This window comes from Aquila chrysaetos, chromosome 15 (genome assembly GCF_900496995.4).
Source record: "Aquila chrysaetos chrysaetos chromosome 15, bAquChr1.4, whole genome shotgun sequence".
NCBI classification, from domain to species: domain Eukaryota; kingdom Metazoa; phylum Chordata; class Aves; order Accipitriformes; family Accipitridae; genus Aquila; species Aquila chrysaetos.
Window position 1 is genome coordinate 1,175,620 of NC_044018.1, and position 18,410 is coordinate 1,194,029.

The 18,410-nt window shown below is 50.5% G+C and overlaps 1 protein-coding gene across 4 annotated transcripts in view; it reads right to left on the minus strand.

Annotated features, from left to right (window-relative positions):
• Positions 1-18,410, minus strand: part of OTOF (otoferlin) — a 108,240-nt gene that overhangs the window by 85,182 nt on the left and 4,648 nt on the right. For all 4 annotated transcript variants that reach the window (XM_030036843.2, XM_041128749.1, XM_030036842.2 and 1 more), the window contains exons 2-3: positions 15,743-15,800; positions 4,732-4,820 (exon numbers count right to left, since the gene is read on the minus strand). In XM_030036843.2, the coding sequence (XP_029892703.1) occupies positions 4,732-4,820; positions 15,743-15,800 (147 nt within the window). The remainder of the gene's footprint in view (positions 1-4,731; positions 4,821-15,742; positions 15,801-18,410) is intronic.

Here is an 18,410-nt window from a genome sequence, read left to right on the forward strand (position 1 = left end):
CCTCCTCTCCAAGATTTATGTCTGTCTGTCCTCCTCCAACTCATTGCTGTACAAGAAGGATGGGCTGTAGTTACAGCACTGGCTTATGACCCCGGGCTTTAATTTTATTTTCGTACCACAGATTCCCTGCATTCCCTTGAGGGAGGTGCTCAGCACCAGCTGCCCAGGGGTGGGATGGGGCCAGATTCATGAGTTGTGCCTTGGCACTAATATCCTGGTGTAGACATTTCTTAGCCAGCAGGAGAAATGCTGTGAGTCTGAACAGAAATCCCTGGGTAATCCCTTTATATTTATGACTTGGAGTAGTCTATTCTGCAGGTTGATTCCTGCCACTGATGCTCAGGTCTGAAACTTACTCCTTCCCCTGTCAGTAGGCAGCTTATAGGGTTGAACTAAGGCTCTCCTGGCGTTGCCTCCTTTGGGCTCCTGGTTGCCTTCTGCGTCAGGGAACTTCAGCCTTTTCAGCCCATCCTTCAGCCACAGACAGTTCTCAGTTCCTTGTGCCCAAAGCACGTTGCCTTGGGTCAGGGCATGCCTTGCTGCTCCTGGCTCCCCCAGACCCCTCTCCAGAGGTTCAGCTCCATCACCTAAACACGAGTACCTGCTGCCGTGCAGACGTCCTGGGATGTCTGAGACAAACACAGGGCTGGCAGACACAACTTTGGATCTACAGGAGACATGGGTCCTTCCAGAAGCTGGAGACTCAAAGGGCACCTGAGCTGAGCCCTGGTTCCCCATGGACACCTATGTTGCAGTGAGAGGAGATGAAGCCCCTTTGGGGATTCTGCTTCCCACAGCTGTCAAGGCAAAGCCAGGGGAGATGTCTTGCTTGGCGTTTGCTGAAGGGGCTCTTTGATCTCGGCTCCTTTCCTGGGCTGGGTTGCTCCAGTGGCCCAAAGCAAAGATGGGCAGCAAGGACGGTTCTATGATCAGATGATTCTATGATTTCAAGGCAAATGCCCCCCAGAAACAGGAGCAGCAGCTCCTGTTCCAGCCTGTAATGATGCAAAATAGGCAAATATGCTGGATAAATATTTCTGTTGGTTGTTGCAGGCCAGGGGTAGTTTGTGGGTAATCAGCACAAAAGAACCAGCAGCCTCTGATCCACTGATATCAATTTTTAATGAAGTTGGAATAATAGAGAAATCCCAGCACAGCAAAGAGTTCATACGGGGTGAATGAAGAGAGCCAGGCTAACCTGGCAGCCATCCTAGGAAAAGAATAGGGAAGCTTGTACAGGATTCAATGGAGAAGCAGCTATAAACTGGAGTGTAATCAATGACATTCAAGGTAGGTTTATGAGGAGATAGAGCCTGTCAAAACAAGCTTGGTTTGCTTCTCTGGGGTTGGTTTGTTTGGTAATTGCATGGAAGGAGCAAGTTCTTACAAAATGTTTGGTTTAACACTGCCTGCTACCAGTGCTACACACTAACAAGAGCAGATTAATGGAGAAATTCTAAAAATAGGACATCAGCTGAAAATCGTCTTTGAATGACAGTGCTACGGTGCAATTTTGCTATTAAGCCCATGACTACTACATCAGTAACTGGGATGTAAAAATAACTTACAATCAAATTTTCAAATAATGTGAAGATTGACAGAGCAGTCAACCAGGGGAGAGTGGAGGCAGCCACGCAGAGCAGTGGAGACCTTGGGATATGCCCAAGCCAGACAAAAAAGGCAGTCATGTGCCAATAGCACTTCCAAGAAGCAGCATCTGCACCTCAGGCTGGCAGAAAATGGACTCGACTTCCACGAACACGACAGCTCCAGGGAGTGCGGTGCACCAGCAGCCCAGCACGGTGAATAAACAACCAATTAATCCATAACTGCATGACCAGAGGAGGGATGGGGGGAAGAGAGATGTATTTCATCCTCAGTCTGCAGAGCTGGGGAGATGCAGTGGATGCATCCAGCCTGTGCCTGTACTTTAGAGGGAGGACGTTGAAAGTTGAAGGTTAGTGGGATAAAGAACTGCAAAGATGATTTGAGATGGTAAAAACCACTGTGCAATGAGAGGTGCCAAGAACGGCCTTCTCATAAACAAGACTGGGAGGTGCTTTGACTACAAATGTGCAAGAGCTTTCGAGGGCAGAACATGCCTGCCGAGCAATGGGCAGAGATGCTCCTGGTTTCACGTGCTGCAGACACCACGATGGGGGAGCCCAGCTGCCTCAGCTCAGACTCCTGGGTCCCTGGGACAAGACCACGGCATGTGGGGGATTCTTTGTACCATGGGGGGACTAAATTGATGGAAGAAGGCAGTTCTCATGGGGCGTTGGAACCAGATTCCTGCCCACTGCAGATCTGGCCATCCCTTAATCATAAGGAATAAAGTTAATGGCACTGCACGCAAGCATCACCTGAGCTAGCTGAGATCGCAGCAGAAGATAAAGAGATGCAAGCTTCATCCTGGGCAGTGCAAGTCCAGCCAGGACACTGGGACATGGCTGCAGCCTGCTCCCCTGCAGCATCAGCAAATGCTGCTGCTCAAAGGTAAGGCTGCTCCTCTGCAGCAGCCCAGGCCCTCAGGTGTCAAAGACAAACTGAGGAAAATATCTAAAGTGATGAAAATGATAAAACAGAAGGTCATGTTGGAAGTAGAAGTGGCTCTTGGCTGGCTGATACATGTGCAACTCACCAATGGAAAAAAGGCACTTTAAGCATTTTGGCTGAACTAGCTGGATATCTATTTTGTGTTGGGTGTTTGGAAATTTCTAAGAGACTTTGGTCACATTGAAAGTGGAAGGAATTACCTGAGTGATCACTTTCTCAGCCTCTAATCAGTGCAACCTGCTGGTGTGCCCTGGCCTTTCCAATTCCCAATTCCATGGAGGAACAGTTACAGTTCTTCATTTCCAGACACAGAAACACCACTTTCTGCTTTTTATTGCATCTTTCAAGTGGATTTTTTTTCAGGTTTTAAGACGGGGAGAGAAGGGATTGCTTCTTTGTGTGCAGAGCACGCAGGATTGCTGTCCAGGAGGTAAATTGGGTACATCCTGACATGCAGTTTGTTGGGGCAAAAGCATCTGATTCAGGTGGCATGTTTTCATTCACTTCTGCTGGGTAATGAAGACATGAAGCTTCAAGCCATCATGGATGGAAGGATGCTCTGACCCTTCATGTTGTCCAGCTGCCGGCTGCACTAAGCCTGTGCAAATTCATGGCAGCATCCAGGCTGCTTGCTCACACCAGGGGCGTAGACAGTGAAGGAAGGCATTGAAGGAGCATCCAGTTGAAGAAAACCCACTGCTGTCACAGAAGCAACATGAAGAGCAGGTTCCAGAGGCTGGAGCTGACACTGGCTGGGGAAGGAGGTGGATCTCCGGGTCTGCATCTGTCCATCTTGGGCTCCCATCACCCATCTGCTGCCCAGAGCCCCTGAGGAGTCCCTTCTCACACGGACCCTGCGGCACTTCAGGGCTGCAGAAATGAGTCAGATCTCCTATTCCATGTGCCCATCACTCATGAACTTAGTGACCACCACAACTGCCCTATCTCAATGCAGGTGCCTATTGGAGGTGGTCTGAACACAGCTCAGAGTGACTTGTACTACGTATGGCTCCTGTGGCAGAGCTGAGATTGCCCCACAAGCCCTGGACCACTCTTCTGCCTGTATCCGCCATCCATTCCCCACCCAGCTCATCCACCTGGGCTGGGACCCTCTGGGCACTCCTTGCCTTCCTCCTCCCAGCGACCGACTGAATAAAACAAGTTTTTTCAACTCTCCTTCTATTACTCAAGCTCCTACTTAAAAGCAAGACAAAGGTAGGTCATTTTTTTCCTCAGTTTTTTGTTTGGAGTTTTTTGTTGCCTTTTTTTTTTTTTTTTTTTTAAATCATGTATATTTAGCCTGCCTGCCTTGCATGCCATCTGTCTGTCTCCTCATTTTTTTGGCTCAGAAGCAAGCTTTTGCATGCACATGTGCCTGGGAAATGTTCAGGAGACCCTGCTGAGCTCCAGCTGGAGAAGACACTGGATTTCAGGGCAAAAATGTTAGTGCAACATCCAACCACAAGCAAGAGCCCTTCCTCAGCTTTTTTTTTCCTTTCCCCTCTTTAATGTCAGTGTAAATGTTCTGTAGGACAATTCACATATGCCACTCAGGTTTTTGTGAAATGCTCCCATATTTTTGCAATGGCAACATGGACGAATGTAGGAAATATACACTAAGGCTGACAGAAAGGACAGACAAGATTTCCTTCTCTCATGTTCATTATTAATGTGGGGGCAAACAGACTGTAAGAAATGTTACAAAATGCTCATAACATTGCACATAATACATAAGGCATGGCAACCACCATAGTATCTATGTGAGAAAAAATTACAAGAATAAGATAAATAAACAGGTGGAGAATTTGCAAAAGCTGAAGCACTACATTTAGGTATCGACTTCCACCTTGCTAATTAACCAAAAGATTTCAGTTTCTCTTAAAAAGACATGCAAATTGTATTGAACCAAATGGCAGCACCTTGGGAAAACCATGGCATGGACATGGCACTGACCACCATCTACTTGCTGGTGGTTAGCAACCTCACTCGCTGAGCTGTACACATCGCATCTGAGCTTCCTCGCCCTTCCCAGGAGACATCAATCACCAATGTCTTCCTCACCATCCAGTCTCCAAACCATATGGGGATGTTGCTCCAGCTCAAGCAGGAGCTCCCTCTTCCCACCAGAGAGGACCTGGGGGGACGGTGGGAGGGAAGGACAGACCACACTCTTACCTGTTGGTGAAGACTTTGCTGTAGTTGAACACCTGGATCTCCAGGATCTCATTCCCATCAATATTGCTTGCCACTGGCCAGCGGAAGGTCTGCGGAGAAAGGGTGAGAGGGAGATGTTCAGGCTTGTTTCAGGGAGCTGCTGCAGAAGTGATGAGGATGGAGCTGAGATGACCATGGAAAAAGGCTAACTACCTCTTTTCCCCAGCAAAAAGGCAGGCAGGGCTGTTTTACAAGGGTCTCACTAAGAGTGTATCTCGGTGCCAAATATTTTCTAGATAGATATACCAATAGGTAGATAGTATAAATGTATACATACATTGTATAAATGTGTGTGTGTACTCATATTACACACACACACACACATATTATATATATAAAACCACATTTTAAATACATATAATCACTTTCATTTGTGGTTTTTTTTGCTTCCCAAGGCAAGAAATCAGTCTGCCAGGCTAAACCACCTGAGCTGCCTGCAGTTTTCCAAGTCACAGGTCTCCTGTGACCTCCCAAAGCAAAGCACACCCCCTTGCCAAGCTGCTCTCGGTGCATCGCGGGATGGGAACGTGACACCCTGGATGCGGAGGCAGCGGGGTTGAGCCCTGCATCACTTACAGGAGTGGCAGGACCGCATTCAAAGTCTTGAAAGGAAAGTGCTTATCAAGTGACTTCACAGGAAGAAATTAGTGACTCTTCAGAAATATGCCAACACTCATTTTTTAAGCTATTTTTTCCCACTTCTACGTTTTCCGCAGTGAGTCAAGGAAGCAAATGAAAAAAATCATGAAATATAAAAGAAAACTAGAAATGGCCCCATGACAGTGATACCATTTTGCTTATGGTCCAGCCTCACTCCTCATTCTGCAGCCAGATTTACTCTCCGTCATGGAGATGTAACTCAGCCCTTCCCCTTACAGCATATGTGTGTGTGTACTGCTCTCTGCTCGCTCCTTCCCACTGCTTTGATTACATTAGCTGTTATTAGCTAGGTTGATAAATACAACCAGCAATCCCAAGACTAATTACGAGCGGCCTGTTCCCTCCTGCTGTCACCATGCCTCTCTGGCCTGAGAAGTTGTCCTGTGTTCACTGTTCAGGGCTCTGCGATGTGTACAGGTGGAGATTCATCAGCCCGATGCTCCTACCACCCAGCTTCTCCTCTCTACCACAGCCCTCAGACACGCTGGTGAAGGGGACAGAGTACCCCATGTCACGAGCACAGCAGCAACCTGTCAACCGCCCACAATGCTCTGGATGTTAAACTGGTCCCATCTATTATCTGCAGTTTCAGCTGGGCAGAGGACTCCCCATTCTGCCTCGCAGCAGGAGGTGATGTTCCCAGTGTCTGCCCCGAGATGGCCAACGAGACCAGAGCTTAGACCTTCTCAAGGGAAACTCTTAACAGCAGTGGCGGTTTACTATGGGATAAGATGCTCTGCCAAGATCAAGACTTCTGGTTGCTTCTGAGATGGAAGCACAGAAAGCCCAAGCGCAAGGGACCTGATTTCTGCCTGGATCATAGAATCATCAAATCACAGAACGGTTTTGGTTCGAAGGGACCATTAAAAGTCATCTAGTCCAACCCCCTGCCATGGGCAGGGACATCTTCAACCAGATCAGGTTGCTCAGAGCCCCGTCCAACCTGACCTTGGATGGTTCCAGGGATGGGGCAGTGACCACCTCTCTGGGCAACTTGGGCCAGCGCCTCACCACCCTCAGCATAAAAAAAGTCTTCCTTATATCTAGTCTGAATCTCCCCTCTTTTAGTTTAAAACCATTACCGCTCGTCCTATTGCTACAGGCCCTGCAAAAAAGTCTGTCCCCATCTTTCTTACAAGCCCCCTTTAAGCCCTCCTTAAGTACTGAAAGGATCCCCCTGGTCCTTCCTGAAACCTCCTGTCTGCATCCTCACCACCTCAGCAGAGCGTCAGCTTTGATCCCTCTGTCCAGAGCCTTGGCCAGCACAAGACAAACCCAAACCCCTCCACTATCTTCATAGAAGAATAAACCATGGTCCAGGCACAGGCTTTTTTTCTGCTTACACACATATCTGACACAGACTGGGAGTTTAAAGAAGTCTGGAAGCACCTCCTGAAACCCCAGCAGAGCTCTGCTGCTGGACACAGCCAGGTCCTGGGGTGGTTTTTTTTTCCTTCCTCAGAAATACCATTCTCTGTCCACAGACCAAATCTGGGGGAGGAACTGGAATGAGCGGGCATCCCTGCCTCTGTCACAAATACATTTGGGTAAGTCTCTGTTCCCCATCCTTGGTAGAGGGTGGAGGACAGAGGCCGTCTCTTGCTCTCTGGGTACGCACAGCACTGAGTACAGGGAAGTCCTGCTCTACAGTTAGGTCCTCTGCAACCCGCAGATCCCAAAGCTCAGGTGTGGCTACCAAGATAAGGCACAGAAATAACTATGTGTAGGCCCGCCTCGGTTAGAGGTTTGTCAGGAAGCAAAATAACAAATAAGGTCATTTGGAAAGCGCAGTGGCCTAGAAAGGCTCCCAGGATCCCTGCTGAACAGCCTTGCCGACAGCTTTCCGCACCAAGAAGCTCGTCCGGGGATGTTGATGCTGCAGCCCATCCGCTGCTGCTGCTGCAGCAAACCCTGGGGGGCCGGCGAGTGATGCACGGCGGGGAGGAGCACGCTTCCATCTGCTGTGCTCTGCGACGTGCCGTATCGTCCTGGGAGCACTCCCTGCACATGTGCCTGCACACGTGCTTGCACGCTTCCAGTTCCAGAGGGACTCACCTGTCTAGAGGCACTAAAGCAATTTGGTTAAAGCACTTGGAGTTTTGCCTAAAATCCTGGGGAATGTAATACAGGGTACCATTTTCCACCATCAGAAATCATCCCTTCATGGTGTAATCCCTGGTTTCTTGGGGCTGGGCTTCGGAAAGGGGCTCAGATCTGAATTCTGCTGCAGATCTGTTGAATTTGGCTAAATTGTTTCAGATGGAATGCAGATGCCCTCTGGGCTTCAAAATCAGGGTTGGGATTCCTCCACCTTGACTTAGAAGCTTAGAGGTTACCTATCTAAATCAACACCCCTCGTCTGGGCTCTGCATTGCCAGAGCCCAGAGAAACTCTGGCACATCCAGGGTACAAACTGAGCCATGGCTCACCTTTGGGAGGGGGTCACACTCTTTTTATCCTTTCTGGACAGACTATCCAGCTATGACTATATGCCTCAGATTAAGGAGGACACCCTGTTCTGGAAGCTGTCCAAAATCCGCCCCCCAAAACCACTAACAGGACAAGGAATGGGCCAGACACTCAGGCTATGAACAAATTTCTGCACGATCTTCCCCAACCCATGACCCATGCTCTGCTGGTCTGCCCAGTCACCCTCAGTCTCCTCTTGGTTTTATTCCAGTGCGTGGAAAACCACTCACATCGACTTGTGGCACCCAGCCATGAGTTCTACAACTTTATTTTTTTTCCCTCTTCATTTTATAAATGCGTTGTCCCGTGCACTAGTGAATCCTGGGGCATTGCTCCCCCCAAGGCTGCTGTCAGCTTCTCCAACTGTTGTTCAATTTTGAGTATTTTGGAGAGGCAGGTGGTGGGTCTGGAGCACCCAGACCACATCTAGCACCTTGTGGGTGGACGTCTGACAGTGGCAAGTCAGCCTGGCTGGGAAATGAAAATGCAGGTCTCTGTGCTTTATCTCTCTGAGTTAACAACAGCCACCTCAGCCTCGGCACAAAAAAAAAAAACCAACCAGCTCAAAAGAACTGGGTGATACGCTTTCCCTCCTAAGATAGATATTTTTTATTATTATTATCTTTTAAGCCTGGAAAGGATTATTACAGTCGCTCAGCCTGACCTCTTAAACAACCCAGACCACAGATTTTCGTGTTTCACTGAAAGGCTCCTAAATCAAACAGCTATGCCTCGTAGCGCAGTCAGAACATATTTTTAACAAGGAAACAGGAAAAGAAGACATCCCAGAATTCAAGCAACAACATTTAATTACACTTTCAGATAAGTGGTTTCCACAGCTGATTGCCTTCTAGCGATAAACATTTGCACCATATTTCTGCTTTGAATTCATGGGCTTCAGCTCCCCAGCCTTTGCCCTGTGTTCTCCCACCAAGTAAGGTGCTACCTAAACTCTTTCATTTGGCTTTTTAGATTTCATTCCTCGCTGCCTGTGGAGACGCACCAAGGGAATTGCCCTTGGGCTGAAGCCGGCGCTCCCTTTGCAACACGGAGAGGCAAAGCAATGCCACCAGCCCAAGCTAAGCACCTCCAGAAAGGAGCCTGGAGACAGGCACCCTGCTAAAAGCCCCTAGCACGGGCTCTGCCGGGGCAAGCATCATCGCACCGCAAATTTTTGCTGCTCTCACTGGCACCGAAGCAGCTGCAGGTCACCCAGGAGCTGCATTGCATTCGCGCAGCCTCGGCTCTTTGCAGGCAGGTTTTCCTTGCCTCGACACCCTCGCTGGGTGCTGCCCTTCAGGTAAGCGATGAAAGAGGGTAAATGTTTTAGAGCTCAAGTTTTCTCGGTTAATTTGTAACAGGCCCTGAGGGGTTACTTGCTCTCATCAATTCAGAGTGCCTGGGCTGAAGGGAAACACCGGTCGTGTGGCAGGTAACGCGGGCTGGGAAGCGAACACAAACCGTTTGCGGAGTAATTCACTTGCAGGGGCTGCAGTGCCTGCAGCGAGTCCCACGCCTGCCTTCCCAAGCTGCTTTCCACCAAGCCACTAAAACCCAGCAGCACCACGGACTGGGATGCACCCCCAGCCCTAAAGTGCTCCCCAGATGTGGCATCCACGGAGGTGACCCGTCTGTCCTCCCAGAGCCTGCCCGTCCTGGGACAGTCCGACCTTTGCAAGGGGCTGCACTTACTGCCTGCTCTTCACTGCCACTATGACCGTGGCAGAGGGCTCCTGCGGCAGGAGGTTGCGCGGGGGCTGCTGCAAAAATGCGTCTTGTGTCAATAAGAAAAGCTTGCAATGAGCACTCTGCTTCAGCATGAGCGCTGGAGTTGGCTTGCAGGGTGAAAGCCACAGACTTTACATTTATCCAATGCAATTAGACAGTCTGACGGCCCACGGGGTCAAAGAAGCCCAGGGAATGAGGCTGGAAGGTCTCTGAGAGCACATCCATCTGTCCCACCTCCCCCGGCAGCAGCAGCGGCTCCACTCAACCTTTCAGCCCATTTTTACAGAGAGATGAACATCCAAACGTTTTGCAAAACATGCCTGTGACGTCACGGCGGGTGCCAACTAAGAAACAAAGCAAACTCATGCTAAACCCTAACTTCACATCTAACCAAGGGATGCATTCAAGGAGATGCTGCATGCTGCCGGGTGGGGACAAAAAAATCTGCCACCTGTGGGGTTTTCTATTTCCTTCCAAGTCAGACAGTCGCTCATCTGTCACCAAGGTGGGCATTTGACCCTCATGGTTTCCCCACCTTCCTGGCTCTCCACAGCTGATCTCCTGGGACTGGTGACCTCATATCCATCAGGAATTCCTCCAGCCTTGGCACAGTCTAAGTACTACATCATTATTAAAGTAGTAGTATGATCCACAAACCCATTTTATTCCTTCTCAATGATCTGCCTAGAAATTGGGGGACAGACTTTTTAGCAGGTCCTGTAGTGATAGGACAAGGGGTAATGGTTTTAAACTAAAAGAGGGCAGATTCAGACTAGATGCAAGGAAGAAATTGTTTACACTGAGGGTGGTGAGACACTGGCCCAGGTTGCCCAGAGAGGTGATGGATGCCCCATCCCTGGAACCATTCAAGGTCAGGTTGGACGGGGCTCTGAGCAACCTGGTCTAGTTGAAGATGTCCCTGCTCATGGCAGGGGGTTTGACTAGATGACCTTGAAATGTCCCTTCCCACCCAAACCATTCTATGAAATAATTGCTCTTACTTCACATTTTTGTAGGGAAGGTATTGGGGATGCAGTCGTGGGAGAAAAGACAAGCGTGATGCACCAAATAAAGAGGCGAGAATTGGCAACCAGCCAGCATTTAAGGCTCAAGGGAACCACAGAAAGTGAAGAACAAGATCCTGAGCTACCAGACACTGTTGTGATGGGGGGGGGGTTACAGTGGGATGGCTGGAGGAGCCCCTGCTACCCACTCCCTGCCCACACCAATGCCTCATGCTCCCGGACACATGCCAGGAGAAAACCGTCCCTGGGGGACAGCTATGCCAGCACTCCCCATGAGGGCTGGTCCAGCTGTGTGCCAGATGTGGAAGAGGGAGGGAGAGGGTGCACAGCTAAGATCAGCATCTCACAGTGCCTGCACTGCTGTTGATAGCCAAGTTGACAGCAAGCAGCTCTCAGCATGGGGCTCAGCACCATCCTGAACACCCATGGGATACTCTCCCTGCTCCCTCCCCACTGGTCCCATTAGGAAACGCCAGCAGCACTGGTCCGGGAGCACATCCACCACCGTGGCACTGCTCGGGGCTGGGGATGTTCCCAAAGGCTTCCCTGCTTTCAGTACCCTTCCTCCTTCCCTGGCTGGCTGCCTGTTTATTCTCCTTACTGGTTTTATCGTTAAAATCCTTTTAAAAAGCCCTGCACAAAGCTAAGCAAGTGATATCTGCTGGGTCGATTTTATCTGTTTTTATTAATGAAGGGAGAAAAAAAAAAAGATAGAGGCAGAGAAATGCCTTGGCAGAATGCAGAAGCCAGACACTTACATTGATACTGCTTCAAGGGAGCTGGGAAAGGGCATCTTTGCAAGCCGTGTCACCCCTCTTTAAGCCATGTCACCCCTTTTTAAGCCATGTCACCCCTTTTTCTGCAGCACCTGGGAGCCTTGACTGGATGCTCATCCTGCCTGTCATCTCCAAGCCTGATTAATCGGGGGCATTTCCAGATGTTCGGGTCAGGGCTGCAGCTCTGGGTCTCGGCTTTCTTGACAGCAGCACCTAAGCCTGTCCTGGACCCTTTAGGAGAGACTGAATGCAGGCAAGGAAGACCACACAGGACCCATCCACAGCTCTCCATGCCCAGCACCATCACCGGAGTCCCCTTCCCTCCTGTGGGTGCCTGCGGGAGAGCTGTGGGACAAGCCCCTCCAAGAAGAAACCCTTTGGGGTGCAGGCAGGACACAATGCAGCCGGTCCCAATTAAGTCAAATACAGCCATAGTGCCATACATACCCTCTGGAATAGGCAGCAGATCATCTTCCCCAGGCTCTGGAGCAGCACAGGCTTTGCATAATTCATTAAACAATGAATAAAAATAATTGCAAAAGGAATAGAGTGAAACCAAACAAATGGAAACCACTGGGGCAGCCCAAATTCAGCCTGGTAGTGGATCCTCATGAATGTTAAGCGGTGGTAGGGAAGGCTGATGTCCTCGTTAGTGCTGTCAAAAAAACCTTTGGCTTCACATGAACCTAATGTGAATTTTCTGCAGGGAGGGAGCATCCTCTTCATCCTCACGCCGTTTCATCTCCTCTCACAGAGATGAGAGATCGGCCAGCTCAGCTTCAGAAGCCTTCCCCACACGGGGGATGAGACATCCCCCCATCCAAATCGCCCCCCAGACACAAGATCACCATTTTACCCCATTTTGAGAGGAAAGCAGGAGGAAATGGGGTCATTTCTGAAGCTTCTGGTTCATAAATGATCAGTGCAAGGAACCACGTGAGCACTAGGAGGGTGCACGGGTAACTGGAGAGTAATGTGAAATAACACCCCACCTCTCATCCCACCGGTATTAATTCATTGCAAAGTTCAAGGAGAACTAGGAAGCTGAAGAGGGAATAAAAGCGCTTCTGCAGAGGGACTGGAGGGCAGGCAGACCCTCCTGCTCATCTTCAACTGTCCCAAACTGGCAGTACCCCCAGGCAGACCCCTTGATACTGCTCCAGCCGTCAGGGCTCATCTAGAAGACAGCTCAATTTTGTGCATCGCAAGCATTACAGACCACACGCACCCACCACCTCCCTGCAAAAGCTCCCCATGCGATAGCCTTGTGTGGGGGAATAGCAGAGGAATAGTTGAGTGCTGCAGTGATGCAATAATAAAATTTTATTCACTAAAGTTCATCAGCTGGGCTTGTCATCAGTGGCACGATAACTTGCCTTGTGTGTACACTCAAAGGGAAATATCTGCTTTCCTGGATAGCCTCATCAGCTAATTACTCCAGGCAGCTCAAGACACATTCCCCAGCTCACAGCAGGTTTGTTGTCCGTGGCCATTGCATCAGGGAGTCCTTCAGCAGCATGAGATAACGAGAGATTTAATAAGGGAAGAGAAACAGGATTGCACCTCTTTTGCTGTGGCTTGTGCTCTGCCCTACATGATAAGGATGATGCATCTGTGCAAGCGTCCAGCCTGTTCCTCCTAAAGGCAGCTAGCTATCTCCAGCCCCAGTAACCAGCTATGCGCAAGCAGGGACCAGCATTCAGCCTCCCAGCGTGCGGCAGGGCTACAGCACCGGTATTACTGCTCTTACAGAGCTCTCTGCAATTTACAGAGAAGGGCAAGCTGCAGGTGCCCCATTCCTAGCCGTACAGGAGGCATGGCCCACTTGGGCTAATCTTGCAGATGTGGCTGAATTCCCAGCAAGCCACCAGCAAAGCTGGGAAGGCGAACCCAGAAACGCAGGCTTGCCTTCCCCTCCGAACTGCAGTAACGTAGATCTCACCGGCAGTCCCCCGCGTCGCTTCCTGAGTGGTTTTTTGCGTTGTTCGCTCCATGCCATCAGAACACATCAAACTATCAGAACTCATCATGGCATTAGCACACGTTTAGGTAACTGAATGCCTCACGGAGTGGCTACACACATGCCGGCTCATCTGTTAGATGCTGTGAAGACCTTGTGTGACCCAGAGGATAAAAGCCTGACTGATGGGGCAGTCGGTCAGGGCATGAGCACTCTCCTACCAACATGGGAAAGACTTAAGAAGGTGCTTAACTTAAAAACCACTGGGATTACTCATTTTTGGCAGGTCCCAAGACATGGAGCAACCAGCAGTTGCACACCCTCATGTCATCTCTGCCAGGGCTCCGTGCTGACCTTGGTCCCCAGCACAAAGTAACCTCTGATTCACGCTGGAGTTTTCTCCTGCTGGAGCCAAGTGGTTGATGAGAAAAATCAGGGTATTTGCAGTGTGGGGGAGCCGGGAGCTGGGTACAGCCTAGCTGCTGCTGATGCATCGCCTATCACCCAGCGCAAGGAGACGAGAAGAGCCCAAAGCTTGGTCCAGGCATGCAAGGTTGCTCCACATCAGCTTGCCTCACTCTGCTGCAATTCACTGTGTAGATACTACCAGGCTGATTCTAACCAGCTTTACTTGAGGCTTTCACAGCAGGAACTATAATAAACATGATCTAAAGAGAGAGATGGGGACAGCCTGGGGCTCATCCCCACAGATGCAGTAAGAGGCACTAGAAGAAAATATGATACACACTAACATACACCTGTAGCTCAAGGCTTTCTTATACCTGCTGTCTTTTAAGTTCTCTAGTCCTTGTCCTGACATGCACCAAGTGCCCATTTTCTCCTGCATGCTGCCTGGGACCGCAGGGGGCTCCGAGCTTGGCTGGGATGCTCCAAGCTTGGCTGGGATGCTCCAGGATCACTGTGCAGCACCAAGCACTCGGAGCAGCTGCCATCCGGCATCCCACCGAGCCTGAGAGAGCCTGAGAGAGCGCACGGAGCCTCCAGCTCTTCAGCCCCAGCAGGGAACGATCTCCTCATTCAAATCACAAAGGATTTTGAGACACAGGCAGCTCCACCAGTGCACACCTCCGTGGTTGTTATTCAAATCGGTTATTATACTAACAAATTGCTGTGTGCAGATCTATAGAAATCTGCATCTCGTTACCATCAGCAGCTTCCCCCAGCTGCCTCGGCTTTGGAGGAGCATGGTTGGAGCCACATCTGCAGCCACCTTCTTGCCGTGCCTCACCGATCCCATGCAGACCTGGAGCTATCAGGGGCAGATCCTACGCAGGCTTCCCCTGACTCTTAATCCTCCCTGGCAGTTTAGGGGAGCCCGAGATTAAGCTCTTCCCCTAAAACTTGGAACGAGGACTAACCCATGCCAGGGGCAGGGAGGAGGCAGGTGTGCTTCTGGCCACGCAGGCTGGGAACGCCACAGGATTTATCACCACATAAAAACATCCCATGCCTGGAAGCAGGACAGAACCTTATTTGCTAAAGGTGGAAAAAGCTTTAGAAAGCAATAAAAGATCTTAATATTCCTCATAGCCTCTTGTATTCTCCAGCCCCTGGGAACAGGTTATCTTCTACGAGAAACACAAAGCAATCAGAGGAAATATCCATTCTCTTTTGAAAGTATATTTCCATTTTGAATGTGACTTAGCAGCAACTCTATTCCCTGCTTGTGTGGGTGACCTTATTTCAGTCATCTCAGAATATTTTCTTGGTAACTGCTTAAGAAAAGGCTGTATTTTAAAACCACACAGAACCTGGGTTTCAAATCCTTCTCTGTCCCTTTCCAAGCCCCAAACTGAGCACTGAAGGCCAATACAGAATCTGATCGGCACCCGAAGCAGATCAATTGGTTTGTTACCCAGCGTGAGCTGAGGGATGCAGACGAAGGGGGAGGCTGGCAGGGTGAGCATCAACAACTGACGCACCAGGGATTTAAAACAAGGAGGAGTTTTTCCCCCTGAGACAAGGAAAAGGAGAGCCAAGAGCCCAGAGGGATTTGCCCAGTGGAGACAAGTAATTTTTTCCTGAAACTTCAGTGCAAACAACAGGTTGGGTTTTTGTTTTTTTTTTTTTTTCAATTAATTGCCCCATGGGGAAATGCTGTAGGGCTGTTCCCAGGTCACAGGACAGCCCGTGTCCTCAGCCCGTGTCCTCAGCCCCAGCCAGACCACGGCCAAGAGACCCATTTGGTACCTGCCAGGAGAAACCCTGGAGCAGACAACGAAGATGCCAACACACTTAAATTGGGGAACGGGGATATTCATCCAGAAAGGGAGTCACGGCAAAGCAAACCAGACGTGTGAGACAGACTGGGAAGAAAACACGTCTTCTCTTACCTCATCAAACCTGGCCTCGTCCTCGCAGTTTTCAAGCACTCGGGTGTAGAAGGAGAGCCCTGGAGAGGGGAGAGGAAAAACAGGTTGGTTGTGGCCAGGTGAGGGGCAGCCGGAGCAGCGGACACGGGGTGGGAGCTGCACAGCACCGGCGGCAGCGAGACCCCGGGGTCGGGGTCTGCAGGGGTGGCCTCGATGGCACACGGTCTGTGGGCATCACCCGGGGTGGGCAAAAGGCGTCTGCGAAGGTGCGAGAGCGCTGCAGGCACGTGCGCGTGTGTGCAAAGCAGGGGACAGCCCACGCAGGAGGGTGAATCCAGCTTCAGCTCCCCCGCACCGGCACTAAACACCACATCAACCTCTTTTAAGAGCTAATTAAGAAGGTTTTTTTGGAGTACGCTTAATTGGTGCGCTCAAGTCTTGTCCCATCTATTGCAGAGCAGATGAAACAGAGCAAGGGGAGGGGGATGGTGGCAGTTTCTGCATCGGTTGAACAGGGGGTCCTCAGGCTTCGGAGTATTGGGATGCAGGTCTACACACCCCAGAAGCATGCTTGAGCCCCAGGGATGAGATTTAGGGCCGGCTACCCCAAGAAAACCACCCCAGCTCCTGCACAGAGCAGAGGATCTGCAGGTTTGAGTCCAACCATGTGGATGCAGCCACGCGTGCCCACCCCGACGGCAGCATCCCTCCACCGCCGCACCCCCGGATCTGCTGGGCACTGTCCCAGGGCAGGGATTTGAGGAAGGTGAGGAGCTGAGGCGGCTCTGCCTGTGCAGGCAGCAGAGCCTCGAAAGCCCCGGGTCAGCGATGGGATGAGAGGAAAAGCTACTGTGGAGGGAAAGCCCAGGGAGAGCTGCCAAGCATGTGCATTAGTTATTGAAGTAATCAGGTTTTCCCAAGGAGCCCCAGCTCCTAGGTTGCCCCATGCTTTCAGATGCTCTCGGTAGGATAACCTTAGCTACACACACTCCCCTGAATCAATATTTCTAGTTAATATCCACTTCATAACACTGCAGGAGGAAAACTTATAAAAATGCTAATATTTAATCACTGAATCACATTGAGGCTTTCCCTTCCAGAAAAGAAAACTGTCTCCTGGGTAATTAAAAACATCTCTGTGCATGAGCCTGGTTTGGGCCCAGCATTGCACAGACAACCTGTGGTCAGGGTAAGTGGATGCCAGGGTACCCCTTACTGCTGCAGGGTCAACTTTTACTTGGTTTTACCAAAGACTGAGACATCCTGCTGACACGGCTCTTGGCAGGGAATGCCCCATCCCTTTCTAATTTAACTATTACCCAAGGAGAGGCAGAAAATCATTTTGTCAGGCTTTCTGCTGTCTGCAACATCCGACCTGGGTAAAGCAAACCCAGAAGGTGTGTCCTGTATCCCGCTGAGTTTCTCGACGGTATAGGCAGAGCACTGTATTCTTCTCATGCCAACCGACTCTGGGTGAGGGTGGAGGAGACCCACAAGCTTCAAGGGCTATGGGATGGCTGCCCACCCTTGCCCTGTGCACACTGGCTGCCTCCCAGTGCAAAGGGACCCAGTGCTGGTTCCCTCCTCGCTTTCCCTGGAGTGGGATGGGAGCTGCAGTGGGATGCAGCCCAGCCCTTCCTCACCCAAAGTAGGGGAACCTGGATGGGGAATGGGAATGGGACCAGTCCTCCACTGGGATGGAGCCACCAGGAGTAGGGCCATAAAGATGATCAGGGGGCTGGAACACCTCTGCTGTGAAGCCAGGCTGAGAGAGTTGGGGTTGTTCAGCCTGGAGAAGAGAAGGCTCTGGGGAGACCTTATTGCTGCCTTTCAGTACTTAAAGGGGGCTTATAAGAAAGATGGGGACAGACTTTTTAGCAGGGCCTGTAGCGATAGGACAATGGGTAGTGGTTTTAAACTAAAAGAGGGCAGATTCAGACTAGATATAAGGAAGAAATTGTTTATGCTGAGAGTGGTGAGATGCTGGCCCAGGTTGCCCAGAGAGGTGGTCGCTGCCCCATCCCTGGAACCATTCAAGGTCAGGTTGGACGGGGCTCTGAGCAACCTGATCTGGTTGAAGCCATGAACCCCATGGCAGGGGGTTGGACTAGATGGACCTTGAAAGGTCCCTTCCCACCCAAACCATTCCATGATTCTATGATTCTAGGACCCCCCCAGCCTCCCAGGTGATGGGAAAGGCACCATGTGCCAGAGGCACAGCCAGCATCTCAGCCGTGGTGTGAGCTCAAGGGGAAGCTGCAGAGCACCCTCACGTAGATACGGGACCAAATTAATGAGGAGATGTGCACGGGTCAGGGGGTGAATTGGCTGTAAGCGAACACACATAAGAAACAGTATCTGGGAGAAGGCACGCCAAGGGGGACAATTTGCCACCCAAAATATTTCTCCGAAGAGCATGACTTAAGACAAGCCAACACGGTGGGACCCCCCTGCCCCATCCTCTCCCAGTCCAGCGAGCATCACAGTGATGTTTCATTACAGCGTCGTTACCCACTGGTGCCTAGTGGTGCTCCAGGAGGTATCCATGAATGATCTCCCTCATTTACACACACTAATCCAGAAAGAAAGCCTCGCCAAGAAGCTCTTTATAATTCCATCTGTGATCAATTAGCTGACAAGCACTCTAATTGCACTGGGGCAGAAGTCCCCTCCTTTGCAAATGCAATTA